The following is a 15000-nucleotide window of genomic DNA, read 5'->3' as shown; positions in this document are numbered from 1 at the left end:
TTTATCAAGACTATCATCCTTATGGGTGAATTCATGGTTGAACATTTCAACATACAGTTTCCATTTATACCTCCCCAAAAATTACATAATAATGCTGCCAAAGCATATTTTCATCACAAAAGATCTGTTGAACTTAAATAAAGCAGAGGGTGGGCTTAGGAAAAAGGAAGCTTGAAGGCCCAAACTATAAAAATATCTACCTTGAACTTTTCAGAAGCTAGTTGAAATGCACCAAAGGAAAAATCTGAAAATAGATTTAGAAAGTGAAAAGCCACAAAGTAACACTTTCCATTTTATGTAACTCTGATGATGGCTGCAACATAATTTCACCAAGCAAATTAATTCTAACAAATAGTCAAAGGAGAACTACTGAACCAACTTCTGGCTATATGTTGAATAGAGGTAGATTTCCAACAAAGCACTATTAGAATTAACAGCAAGCCCAGACTCCAGGCACACTACCAAGTGTTTTTCTCTTTAAATGGTATTCTTTCCTTTGCGTCTCTGACTAACCTCTCATAACTACAGCATTGTCGGAGACCACCAATAGCATCTTCTACCATCTTTGACTTTAGAGACACTTTCCAAAGGGAAGAGAAGCAAAAACATATTCATTTCCTATTATTGGGGGCCTCAGTGGAGGCCAAAGTCAACTTAGGTTTACCACTTCACTTCATTTTTCAATTTCGGATTTTTTTTTCCCTCACTCTGAAGAATCCAATCTTAATTACTAAAAGATCTGTGGGGGCATAAAATCAAGTAATCATCTTGTATAAACTGTGGACCTAGAAGGGATCATCACATGTTTCCTGTGCTCCATCCAGCAAAAGGGATCTTTAGGAAATAAATCAATTTTTTTTTAACCCACCAGGAAGACATTCAAAGACACACTGTACAAAGTATGGTATGTCTGTCTGTCTGAGCTCCCCCTTGCCCTGTGTAAATATGTCTCAAAGTCTAAAACCTCAATATGTCATTAAAAGAGAAAGGAATGGATGGAGAGAACAGCCTGGTTTTCTAAATCTCTATTGCATTTTACATGCACAGGCTGACAGAAATATTACTACTTTAATTTTTTCCCCAACCAAGGTAGGGGCAAAATAAACTTGGGGATAGAGGTGAGGAGCCTGCCCAGGAGTTCCCATCATGGCGCAGTGGTTAACGAATCCGACTAGGAACCATAAGGTTGCAGGTTCGATCCCTGGCCTTGCTCAGTGGGTTAAGAACCCGGCGTTGCCGTGAGCTGTGGTGTGGGTTGCAGACGCAGCTCAGATCCTGAGGTGCCGTGACTTTGGTGCAGGACGGCAGCTACAGCTCCGATTAGATCCCTAACCTGGCAACCTCCATATGCTGCTAGAGCAGCCCTAGAAACGGCAAAAAGACAAAAACAAAAACAAAACAAACAAACAAACAAAAACAAAACAAACAAACAAAAAAAAAGAGCCTGCTCAAATGGAGAAAATTCCAGTGGTTTCAGAACTTCTTAACAGAGTGGGTGCTTTGTATCTGAGGGTTTCACATCTGCAGATTCAACCAGACAGATGCTGAGTTATGTTTAAAACCCATGACTGAATCTGCGGACGCAGAACCACAGATACAGAGGGCTAAATATGGAACTTGAGCATCCATGGATTTTGGTATCACAGCAGGTCCAGGAACCAACTCCATGCAGAACTGAGGGATGACAGTATACAAAGGCCTTACTCCCTTGTGGTAGGTATTAGTCTATGCTACAAAGGATGGACATTCAAACATGAGAATTTATTCTACTGAACCAAAACCCTTATCTTTGTAGTAAAATAGAAGAAGCAAGCTGGCCTACTCCTCTGGGAGACAAACACCCTACAAATGACTTCACTTAATGAGTTTTCTCTTTACTTTCCAGTTTTACATATCCACTTATTTGAAAACATGTTCATTTTTACACCTAATTTGTAAATGTTTGGGTTTTAATCACAGTTAATTCCCTTAGTGGCAAGAGCAATGCTTTCTTTGCCTATCATAATGCTATGTCTAGTATGGAAAATCTAAGAGTGTTCAAATGAACAAATTAATGAAAAGTGGCCATATTGGGTCAAAAAAATAAATACTAGTAAATGTGTTCAAAGGCCCAAATGGATTTTACTGAAGTATATTTTGTCAAATCTCATTTTTTAAAGTAAAGTTTCACAGAGTTTTATTTTAGTTAAAATTTAAAATTATGTAGCTTTATGTAAAAAGATTGACTTTTCCACTCAAAATAAGTATTTTCCCTTTTTTGAAATTATTCTGCTTTAAAAATAGTAAAAAAAAAAAATCAACTCACATGCATTAGGGTGGCTACTACTAAAAAATACAAAAAAGGAAACAAACAAAAGAGAAAGTTACAGGAATTGTCAAGAATGTAGAGAAATTGAAACCCTTGTACACTATGCGTAGGGATGTTTATCAAATGATGCGGCCTCTAGAAAACACTACGGCAATTCCTCAAAAAATTAAAAATAGAAATGCCAGGAGTTCCCATCATGGCTTAGCAGTTAATGAACCCTACTAGTATCCATGAGGACACGAGTTTGATCTCTGGCCTTGCTCAGTGGGTTAAGGATCCAGCATTACTGTGGCTGTGGTATAGGTAGGCAGCTGTAGCTCTGATTTGACCCCTAGCCTGAGAACTTCCATATGCTGTGGGTGCGACCATAAAAAAAAAAGAAAAGAAAGAAAGAAAGATTACCATATGATCCAGCAATTTCACTTCGGGGCTTATATCTTAAGGAATTCCTCAAAAAAAAAAAAAAAAAGTGCTTACCCAAGTTCATGAAAGTATTTATTATTGACAATTTCCAAAAGAAGAAGCAACTTAAATATGCATTGATGGATGAATAGGTAAAATGTGGTCTAAACATCCAAGGGAATAATATGCAGCCTTAAAAAGGAAGGATATTCTGAAACATACTACAAATGGATGTACCTGGATGACATTAGGATAAGGGAAATAAGGCAGTCACAAAAAGACAAATACTGTGTGACTCTACTCATACCTAGTCTTTAGAGCAGTAGCAATCAAATTTATAGTAACAAAAAGTAAAATGGTGGTTGCCAGCAGCTGAGAGAGGATGAAATGAGAAGTTATTATTTAATGAGGATGAAAAAGTTACCAAAACTGGTTCACAACAAAGTGAATATACTTAACATTATTGGGCCACCTAAATTTTATATTATGTACATTTTACTACAATTAAAAATTTAAAAGACAATTATAAAAAATGAAAGGGGGTTTATCATAACTCTATATTAATGGAAAGAGTGTAGAAAATATGTTAGTGATAGAACATCAGGAACACAGACAAAGGAAGTCTGAAATGTCCATATAGCGAGTCTTTTGTCTAACTTATACATATGCTCCTTTGGTTCTTTGTTAAATAAATACAAAGTTTAAAATCCTTCTATTGGTCCCAGTTTCTTGAGCCCTCGCATCCACTTGTTTCCCTAGTACCCAGAAATCAAAGGGAATTATCAGGCCATGAAGAAGAACACCTCAATATTTTGGCTACTCTACCTAACCTTTAGCTCAAAAGGAACTGAAGTATTATAACTTTTCTGTAAAATGGGGAAGAAAAAAGAAAAGAAAGGAAACCATAATTCTTTTATTTAAAAAAAAATGCTGCCTTTAATATGGAATGGTGACATACTCCTATTCCATCAGCAGATGGGCTCGTGTATGACTGTTCTTCAGCAGTGGAGTAGAATATACCACTCACTTGGTTTCCCTGTTTGTGTCTGCAAGAAGGCTTGTGATGAGGTGGGGAGGGTGGTGGTCTATGGACTCAGAACAGCACTGCTCAGAGTTCCCATTGTGGCTCAGCAAGATTGAATCTGACTAGCACCCATGAGGACACAGGTTTGATCCCCAGCCTTGCTCAGTGGATTAAGGATCCAGTGTTGCCGTGAGCTATGGTGTAGGCTGCAGACACAGCTTGGATCTGGCGATGCTGTGCCTGGGTATAGGCCAGGGGCTATAGCTCCAATTCAGCCCCTAGCCTGGGAACCTCCACATGCCATGGGTGTGGCCCTAAAAAACAAACAAACCAAAAAACAGCACTGCTCTTTGTTTCTGTTGGATTCTTTAGCTATCCAGCCTGAAACTTTGAGCTTGTTAGTAGATACAACCACTGATTCGGATTTCATTCTTTTATAGTTCTTCTCCTTATTGATAGGCATCTAGAGCCAGAATTATTTATTTATTTATTTACTGTCTTTTGTCTTTTTTAGGGCTGCACCCGAAGTACATGGAGGTTCCCAGGCTAGGGGTCTAACTGGAGCTACAGCCGCCGGCCTATGCCAGAGCTAGGGAAACACCAGATCCGAGCCACATCTGAGACCTGCACCACAGCTCATAGCAAGGCCAGATCCTTAACCCACTGAGAGTGCGGGGATCGAATCTTCAACCTCATGGTTCCTAGTCTGATTCACTTCTGCTGCGCCATGACGGGAACTCCTAGAATTTTGTAATAAATTTTATTGGAATAAAGGTGGCTTATAATGCTATGTTATAATGTACAGCAAAGTGAATTAGCCATATATATATATATATATATATATATATATATATATCCATTTTTTTTCAGATTCTTTCCCCAGATAGGCTATCACAGAATATTGAACAGATTTCCCCGGGCTATATAGTAATTCCTTGTTACTAATCAATTTTGCATAGTGTGTATATGCAAATCCCAACTTCCCAATCCACCCCTTGTGGTAACCCTAAGTCTGGTTTTGAAATCTTTGAGTCTGTTTTGTGAGTAAGTTCTTTTGTATCATTTTTTATTATATTCCACATATTAATGATCTCATATGATATTTGTAAAAGCTAGAATTATTTTAAATATGGAAGACGGCCTACATGCCCAACAATACTGAAAGAGTTAATTAAATTACAATATATTAGCTCCATGGAAGTACACAAAGCTGTTGAAATTACTATAAGGGTTACTTAGCAACAATTAAAACATTTATTATAAAACTACCATATAATCCAGCAATCCCACTTCTAGGTATTTATCTGGAAAAAAAAAATAGTAATGCGAAAAGATATATGCACCCTCTTGTTCACTGCTGCATTATTTACAATAGCCAAGATTATGGAAACAACCTAAGTGTCCATAGATGGATGAACAGATAAAGAAAATGTGAGTGTTATTTATATATTATAAATAATTATATATATATTATATATATATAATATTCAGCTATTGCCATTTGTAGTAACATGAAGGACCTTGAAGGCTAAGTGAAAAAGTCAGACAGAGAAAGACTAACTAACATCATATGATCTCACTCCTTTGTGAAATCTTAAAAAAAAAAAGGCTCATAGATACAGATAACAGACTGGTTGGTTGCCAGGGACAAGGGGTTTAGGAGTGGCTGAAATGTGTGAAAGTGTCAAAGGTATAAACTTACAAACTTCCAGTTATAAAATAAGCACATCATGGAGATGTACTATACAGCACGGTGACTTAGTTAATACTGTATTATACATTTGAAAGTTGCTAAGAGAGTAGATCTTAAAAGTTCTCAACATAAGAAAAAAAAATTTGTAACTATGTATGGTAACAGATGTTAACCAGACTTAGTGTGGTGATTATTTTGCAATGTATACAAATATCAAACATTATGTTGCACACCTGAAACTAATACAGTGGTATAGGTCAATTATATTTTAATGGGAAAGAGTTTATGATATATTAAATGAAAAAACCTAGGCTAGAGTGTATCTGGGTACACTATGATCATAACTATAAGAATAAACCTGGGTATTGGGGAAATAACAATTGATTACAGTTTAAAAAAAAGAAGAATAAACCTGGGATGGCGAACCCAGAAATTCTAAAATAATTGTGGACAGAGGGAAAAATATGGGTGACGTTTTGCACCTATTATGTATTAACCATAATGACATGTTTAATTTTTTTAAAGTAAGTATAAAGAGAAATTTCATTAAACAGTTCAGCCTCATACTGTGGTCGAGGTAAAAAATGATGCAAATGAGGTAATTATCCCTGCTCACAATAATTTAATCACCCTCATGGAGACTATATTGAATAGGAAGCCAGTATTCCTTCAGTGCCCATTTTCTTCAAGTTAAGAAAAACGAGTTAACTGTTAGAATCTCTATACACTTTTCGGTGTTTATCAGCTCAGAAGTTTTGGTCTTACTTCTGTGGTTAGAACATTCCAGAAGCTAAGACCATTATCTTGGAATGATTTGGGAGTTGATAAGGAACACAACAAAGGCTATCATCTAGGGCATTTTTTAAGCAAAAGATAAAGCCTCTATTTACGGCAGAGAACTAGAAAACACCAGAGCAAGAAAACTCTGGGTATCATCTGGTGTGACACCACCCCCATTTTAAAGAAACTTCAGGCCCTCCTGGGTATGGATGAGTTATATTTCCCAGAGTCTCACAGCTGTAGAGCCAGGACTATAAGCCCAGACCAGCTGATTTTCCTTCTACTACACCAGCTGCTCCCAGTAAACAGAGCTTCCAATGAACTAGAGAGGAATCTCCAGGACAATCAAAAGTCATGAGGAAAAAATAAATAAATAAAAATGTTACAAGATTTCAACTTGGAAACAATTCTCTGTGGCTATGAAAACGAGAGTCATTAGAGAGCAAAAAGGAGGCATGGAAAGAGTCACAACCAACTAAAACCAGAAGGAGTACACATTTCCCTTGTGCTGCTCTAAAATTCAACTGTCTTCGTCTTTTTTTCTGTAATACTTAAGATAAAATAACCATGACATATAATTCACCCATTTAAAATGTGCATTTCAGAGTTCCCATTGTGGCTCAGCAGAAACAAATCTGACCAGTATCCATGAGGACACAGGTTCGATCCCTGGCCTCACTCAGTAGGTTAAGGATCCAGCATTGCTGTGAGCTGTGGTATAGATCACAGACGCAGCTCAGATCCCACATTGCTGTGGCTGTGGCATAGACCTGTGGCTACAACTCTAATTCGACCCCTAGCCTGGGACCTCTGTATGCCATGGGTGTGACTGTGAAAAGATGAAAAAGACAAAAATAAAACATCAAGTGTGCATTCAACAGTTCTAGGTATATTACAGAGTTGTGCACCATAACCACTGTCAATTTAAGAACATTTTCATTATTCCCCAAAATGCAGTGCCATACACTTCAGCTGTCACACAATCCCAGTTCTCCATCCCTAGGCAACCACTGATTCACTTTCTGTCTCTATAGACTGATCTATCCTCAATATTTTGTACAAATAGAATCACACACTCTCGTCTTTTGTAGCCGACTTCTTTCAGCTTTCTTGAGCCCAGACACCTGTGGCTCAAGCTTTTTTGTCCTCATCTGGCACACAAATTAACACAAGGAGATGTGCACAGGAAAAGGAACGGAGAAGGCTCTTATTTTTCATACTTACCTTCACTTTGCAGAGCTGCCTCAGCCTTTTCAACAGTTACCAAAAGATTTTCAGAAAGGTCTTTTCTTTTGCTCACTAGTGGAAAACCATTCCAGACATACATCATTTCCTAATGAGGAAAAATGAATAAACTATTCTAATTATGTGAGGTTATTCAATGTTCTTTCCAAGAACAAAATGATGTTACGTGCCTTTTGCCTTGATTGCTAGTGATCTCAAGACAACATACAGAGGTCATTTTCCTTAGCTTTTCTCATTTGGAGTTTAGTGATTTAATTTCCCTTTTTCCCTTTTTCTCACTTTATTATATGCTTTTTGCCTTTTATACTGCCAAGTAATTCAAGATATATACTGTGTTTTTACTGAAAAATTAATTTACTCATTCATTTAACAAGTATTTATTAAGCACTTACTGGTATTCAATCCTTTTGGAAGATCATAGATACAGAAATAAATACAATATTTTAAACTGATATTGTGAACAATTCTATTTAATGTAAATTTTTGTTGTTATCATTAGGTAAAGGTAAATATTTTTCAACATCTCCCAATTGTTTACATAAAACGTTTCCAAGGACATTACTGAAAATGAACATATGAAATATTTTACCTGGCTGAGGTTCTCTTATACCATTAAAAATATGTGACAGTCCAGTAATGCCATCCAATAAGCAGAAAATGCATTCATTTAAAGGCCATATGGCTGAATGACAGCCCTTAAAAATGTAAACTAATGATTTCTCATTGCACATTACATTTAATAGCCTAACAGATGAGAAATTTTTTTTCTTTTTTCTTTTTTTTTTTTTTTTGGCCAGAAGCAAATGTGCTCTTGCTTGAAAATATTTTTCTAATCTTTCTGGTAGTACAGTTTCATATTTTGAAGGGTAATTAGTTTCTTCTTAGAAATAAATGAATGTTAAAATATGATAAAGATATTGTTTGAACAGCCTCTTACAGGGAAGCAGTAGAAATGAGGAAAATACACTGGAGTCAAGTAATCTTAACCTTACAGCCCTAAAAGCTAAGATCAGGACACTCTACCTTTTGTTTTCCATCTAAAGTTTCTTACTGCTAATAGTGTAAAAGTTCAATTAAATAACGAATGGAATGTTTACGCTGATGATTTTTTTTAGTTTTGTTTTTATTGAAAGAATATTTTATCAGAAGAAGGAAGGTTCATATCTGAGCTTCTCTTTTTATGAAATATAGGATTTTTGGTAAAATTCCTAGTTACCACTAACTTGAGCCAATTATACACCTTTAGGCCTGGAGAAAGAAGTGCTGTGAGTTAACCTTTCTTAAGACCCTTAATCAGAGCAAGATATGCATCATTACGTACATTCAAGCATTTAAGTTCTAGGGTAGAAAAAGGATTATGGCGCTCTAGAAAAATGTCAGGGAAGTTCTTTGACACAGAAAGAAAAAAATTTCCCAGCACAAATCATTTGAAAAAAACGAAGCAGGAATGAAGCGAAAAGCTGTCATTGGTAAAACAGTGGCAGGCTCCACGTTAGCTGGGGAAGATATTTGGTCATTTTTGCGATTGGCATGGTGGTCTTATTTTTATTTGTACTCAGATCTGAATGGTCCTATTTTTGTCTCATTCCATCACAGGTACAGAACAACCTGGTCTGATAGTGATATTTTTCTCTTGTGATGGTTTATCTTAAGTAGGGAACACCTGGGTCCAGGTACTAGCGGCAGGCTAGCTCCCAGCTAATACCTGTTAAGGGCTGCAGTTTTCTTTCTTGCAGGATATACAAAGAGCTCATATAAGGCATATAATAAACAACGCAATGACAAATTTTAAGTATCTGAACAACAATTCACAAAAGAAGATGTAAAAATAAACAAGCATATGAAAAGATGCTCAACTGCATATGAAAACAGTAAAACACTGCTAGCAGGAATTGCAATTGATGCAGCCTTTTGTGGGGACAGGGGGGTGCAATTCTGAAATGTCGAATTATTCACTGCGTATGCCCTTCAACCAGGAATTCCATTTCTAGACATCGCTCTCAGATAATTATATGCCCATGTACAAAAAAGAGATAAAAGAATATTCATTGAAGCATGTTTGTAAATAGTAGTAACTAGAAACTAAATAGCAAATAACTGAATAAACTCTGTAATCATATATAGGTGTGTGTGTGTATATATATATGTATGTGTGTATATGTGTGTGTATATATGTATGTATGTTATGTGTGTGTGTATATATACATGTATGTATGTATATGTATGTGTGTGTATATATGTGTATCAGGAAACCCAAAGGAAGACAACAGGTATCAGCTTACACTAAACAGCTTTCCTGTGCTATATGACTACCTACACAAAACTAAAGCCCCAAAGACTCATTGTAGTTTCACATGTTCAGTACTTTTTTAAAGAGGTCTTCATTAAGACAATTTAAGTTGATATGATGCTTTTCAACAAGTCTAGTCTAAATGGCATATGGACCAAAAGTATGGGCTCTAGCTTACTGCTCTGGAGCAAAGTGGCTGATTCAAACTGAGACATGCTCCAAGCATAGAATACACAACTGATTTCAATGGATTAGTACAATATAAAAGATGTGAACTCTCATTAATGTTTTTATAGATTACATGATCAAATGACAACATTTTGCATAAACTGGGTTAAACATTATTCTTAAAATGATTATTGCATGTCCTTTTACTTTTTAATTTTTAATGTGGCTACCAGAAAAAAAGGTACATATGGGGCTTGCACTATAATTCAACAAAATTTCAATTACGTCAACTCACTTCTCTCTGCCTCAATTTCCTTACCTGTCAAATAAGGTTACAAAAAGAAACTCCTCTCATAGAGTTACTGTAAGAATTAAATAATAATTTTAAATACCCTTTATCATAATGCCTAGGACATACCAGCTAGTCAAAAAAAATCCTATAATTTTATTATGTATCAATAATTTATTTATAAATGTTCACCTTACAGTGATTTTTAATTGAGCAAACCTCAGAACAAAAGTTAGATGTTCTCCCTGACACTGAATGGACAATCTGTTTCTAGGATGCAAGCAGTAGATAAAGTAAAGGCAGATACCAGGGCAGGCAAGACAAGCTTCACAGGTGCAGGCAACGAGGGAGAGTAACGCCGAGACTTCCTCACAGCAAATTTCTCAGTAGGGATGGATTTCCCTGCAATTCTCTGCTTCAAGCCATCCACCTGCCTGTGAAGAGACCCAGAACACATATTATTTACACCTGTCCTCATCACACTGCGCTCCCCAGACCAGTAGCATCAGCATCACCTGGAAATCAGCTCAGAAGATAAATCTTCAGGCTCCACCCCAGACCTACTAAATCAGCAGCTCTAGAGCTGGGGTCCAGCTGTCTGGATTTCAGTGGGTCCTCCCCGTGATTCTGATGCATGCACACATTTGCAAGCCACCATTGGCTGACATGGATTTCTTTCTAGTTAACTTAGCTAGCGTCCTAGCCTATCCAATACAGTCGAGGAAATCTAGATATAAAATTGGCAGTTTCCATAAGTAAGCAAGCAAGAGTCCAAAGTATTTATTCACATTGTAGATGCTCAGAGAGAGAGAGAAGGAGGTATACTGGGACAGTTCCCATTCCAATCCCAAGTAGGACACAGATCTATAAAATGATGTGGCTCAAAAGACAGCCATGTATAATTTGAGAAAATGTTTCCCAAGCACAGGGGATTTTGAAAATACTCAGCTAAAGGAGTTCCCTCATGGCTCAGTGAAAACAAATCTGACTAGCATCCATGAGGACGAAGGTTCAATCCCTGGCCTCACTCAGTGGGTTAAGGATCATTGCCGTGAGCTGTGGTGTAGGTGGCAGATGTGGCTCAGATCTGGCGTTGCTGTGGCTGTGCTGTAGGCTGGCGGTTACAGCTCCAATTCAATCCCTAGCCTGGGAACATCCATATGCTGCAGATGGGGCCCTAAAAAGACCCCTCCCCCAAAAAAGCAAGGAATAAAAGAATAAGCTAAGGACACACACCATATTTACAACCTTACTCTCAAAATTCTAAGAAATTCCAATTATAACATTCACAAGCATGTAAAAATGAGAACAGGATGGTGAGACTATGTGTTCCTAGGACACTTTGTAATACACAATGTTGTAAATGCGTCAAACAGGATCCCAAGAAAGAATTTATGGAAATATCCAATTATACCACTGAAAGAAAGAGAAAAAAAATTCCAATATGAAGACATACTGTTATGTGACATAGTGTTAACATTACTTCTGGGCATATTTTGGCATATGTATTTTTTTTTTGCGCTGTACAGCATGGGGACCAAGTTACACATACATGTATACATACTTTTTCCTCCCATTGTTGCGTTGCGATGTAAGTGTCTAGACATAGCTCTCAATGTTACACAGCAGGATCTCATTGTAAATCCATTCCAAGAGCAATAGTTTGCACCCGTTAACCCCAAGTATATGTATTTTTTAATTGAGGTATAAGTGACAAATAACATTATGTTACTTTCAGGTGTACAAAGGGTTATGGCTTTTAAACCAGAATACCCATCATTTAGTGTTAATTAATATCAGTGGAAGTGGAAATGTGAGGTAGGGGGTCGAGAGAAGGAGTCAGAAAGCATGCAGTGGACATGAAACCTTGTCGGGAAGCATCACAGAGCCTGTATGAAGAGAACATTCATTTGGGGGACTCTCCTCTCTTTATACCAACAGATTAGATGCTATGGTACAGCAGATGTTAAGCCTTCTCCTGAACATAATATTGTTTACATATTTCACAGAAATTATTTCGATGTGTAGAAAATGTCCTTAGAAGTGGGAGGAAAGAGAAGGAGACTTAAAAGATCCCAATGTACCTTAATATTCCATTTCATTCCATTCATTGTTTGTGTGAGAGAACGAAATACATTTGACTAGTACGAGGGGCCATTGATCGACATGGCTTCCACTAATGTTGAGTCTACAGTTAGTATACATGGTTCCTATTTCTAAAAAGAGCTTCTTTAAAAGCAGGGCAAAAAATAGTCCTGGTCCTTCAAATTTGCCCTAAGTCTGAGGGTTCAACCAAGCCATTATTTCTCATTATGTGGACACAGAATAGAGTATCCCATATAAAAGTGCTTGTCATCAATTATGTTTGAAGAATGCAGTGAGGCCTCTCCATTCCTTATCTCCCTAATCTCCAGAGGTCACTACCTCCTTTCTACCACAGCCTCCCACCCCCACAGTCCTATCTTAGACCACTTCGTCACCTATAACCTTTCTACCTCAAAGCTCAAATTCAAGCACACTATCCTTTGAATGCTATTCTGCCTGGTACTTCCTCTAGATAAAACCAGTCATGCCATCAATGCTTTGGATTCTATCTCCTCTTGCCTTCTCAAGAGCCTTACAAATATTATCCCATTGCTCCCTTATCTGTGCAACTTCTCTTTCTCAACTGGATCCATCCCAGTGGTTTTGAGAATGCTCAGATCTCTCCCGTGAAACTCTTCTTTAATATATCATGCATCTCCCTCCAACTCTCTCTCTCAATCCCTTCCCCTTTGTAGTCAAAATTATCCAGGGATATTTTTATGCTCAACTCTCTTCATTTCTTTGTATCGCATTCATCTTTAGGCAACTCCAATCTGGTTTCCACCTCTGTTTCATAACCTCACCAGAACCTGCTCAGAATACCAGTGATCTCTGTATCACTAAAATACACTTTTCCTTATTTTTCAATGGAATTCTGTGTACTGGACATATCCTGGGACATAATTTGAGTAACCCTTGACATTTGCTTTCTTTTGATCTATATATAAAATGTAGCATCATGTCCCATCCACTATCAGCTTTCTTTTAGTTCTTTAAATGTGCAGTGCACCATCCTGCAACAAGTCCTCTCATAGGCTGTTCCCTTGGTCTGAAACTGAATCACCACAACTCCCCACTGCATGAGCACCTCCTTCTCCACCTTCAGACCTCACCTCAACTGCTATGCCCTCTATGCTTTTACATGCATCACCCCTCCCACTGGGGAATGGAAGGACAGTGGGGCGTGTTGGTGATGCAAGTATGACAGATTACTGCCCTGATGAATGGTAGTCCTAACCACTGAGAGAGGAAAGAATACCAGGTTTCCTTGGGAGTTTAAAATGCTTTGATCTATCTAAGTGAAGGTGGTAAATGGGAGTTGGATGGCTCTGGAGATCAGTCACAAAGTCTGAACCAGGGATTTAATTTGGCTTGGGTAAAAGTTCCTAAGACTGAGGTTCTAAGGCTGACCTTTGAAATAAAAGTACCAGAATTTAACAGCTGGAAAAAGTAGGATGAGCCTACAAACATACAAAGAAGGAATGGTGAGAGAAGTAGGGGTGAAAAAATCATGATGTATTATAATTTTGCATTTATTGTGTGATTATCTTACTGCTGTCTAGTCTACCATAAGATTAACTCCACAAGGATAGGAGCCATGACTGTTTATTCAACACTTAACACAGTAGCCTTCATACAGTAGGTGGTCAACATAAAGGTTATAGATAAATGGATATATGAATGAATGGATGGATGGTTGAAAGGATGAATGGATGGATGGATGGACAGATGGACACTGGTCTAAACAAAGTTAAACAAAGCACAGCATATCTTCTCAGAATTTTGGTTACACAAATGAAAAGTAAGGGTATGATATACCGTGTTTAAGTTTTTGTGATCAAAAATACTTTCCACTTACAACAATGGTTAACAGCTTTTGCTAACAATACCATTTTAGGAGATCATGTTCAAAATGCAGGAGCAAAGCCCCAATGACAAAACAAACAATTATGTGCTCTTAAGACTCCCAATTACACTGGCATATCTGCAAAATTCTGCTGAAAGGATGACATTTTGACTCTCTGACATTTTTAAGAGTTTCTGTATCAAATGAACAGATAAAGAAATGGGAAGATGAAGCATGGGAGAGCACCAAGTGGAAAAGAAAGAAGTATTTGTGAGCTCCTCTACATATTCAGGATCATTGTTATAGAAATAGTGCCCCACTTACCTGAATAAAGTCACCACATCTTCTTTAGTTGCTTCCACATCATCCTCTGGAAGCATACTCAAAATTGCAGCTTTTAGGAACACATATGTTGCCTTGAGGAAAAGAAAAACAGCTAGTTAGAGAGCATCCCTAGGTACATGACATTTCTACCTTGCAAATCAGGAATGACCTACAAATTTTCCAGACAGAATATTTAAGAGTTATCAAAGATGAAAAAAGGAAATGAAGTCTTAGATTGCCTATTTCAAAGGAGATCAATAGTTTTCACCTAATTTTAGCCATTTTCCTATTATATACCTACAGTGTTCATGGATGAGAAAGTGGACGAAATGACTAAGAGATCATTATCTCATTCCTCCTAATTTCTCTGAAATGAATTAGAATTTTTTTAAATTGAAGTATAGTTAATTTACAGTATTATAATAGTTTCAAGTGTCCAACAAAGAGATTCAATATTTTTATATATTAAACTCCATTTAAAGTTATTATAAAATATTGGCTATATTCCCTGCATATTACAAACTTGTATTGCATTTATTTTATACC

The 15000-nt window shown here is 37.1% G+C and overlaps 1 protein-coding gene across 9 annotated transcripts in view; it reads right to left on the bottom strand.

Annotated features, from left to right (window-relative positions):
- Window positions 1-15000, bottom strand: part of TTC39B (tetratricopeptide repeat domain 39B) — a 562176-nt gene that overhangs the window by 9736 nt on the left and 537440 nt on the right. For all 9 annotated transcript variants that reach the window (XR_014821469.1, XR_014821474.1, XR_014821470.1 and 6 more), the window contains 3 exons: window positions 14455-14546; window positions 10507-10633; window positions 7432-7540 (listed from right to left, as the gene is read on the bottom strand). Coding sequence is in view for 6 of the 9 variants with exons in the window: in XM_084985288.1 (XP_084841414.1) it covers window positions 7432-7540; window positions 10507-10633; window positions 14455-14546 (328 nt within the window). In the remaining 3 variants the exon portion in view is untranslated. The remainder of the gene's footprint in view (window positions 1-7431; window positions 7541-10506; window positions 10634-14454; window positions 14547-15000) is intronic.

The sequence above is a fragment of the Sus scrofa genome, chromosome 1 (assembly GCF_054392235.1).
Source record: "Sus scrofa isolate SSC_HxYL_T2T_F1_AM1 chromosome 1, Sscrofa_HxYL_maternal_Yorkshire_Landrace_v2.0, whole genome shotgun sequence".
In the NCBI taxonomy this organism is placed as follows: domain Eukaryota; kingdom Metazoa; phylum Chordata; class Mammalia; order Artiodactyla; family Suidae; genus Sus; species Sus scrofa.
Note: the sequence above shows the minus strand (reverse complement) of the source record. Positions and strands in the feature narration are given on the sequence as shown.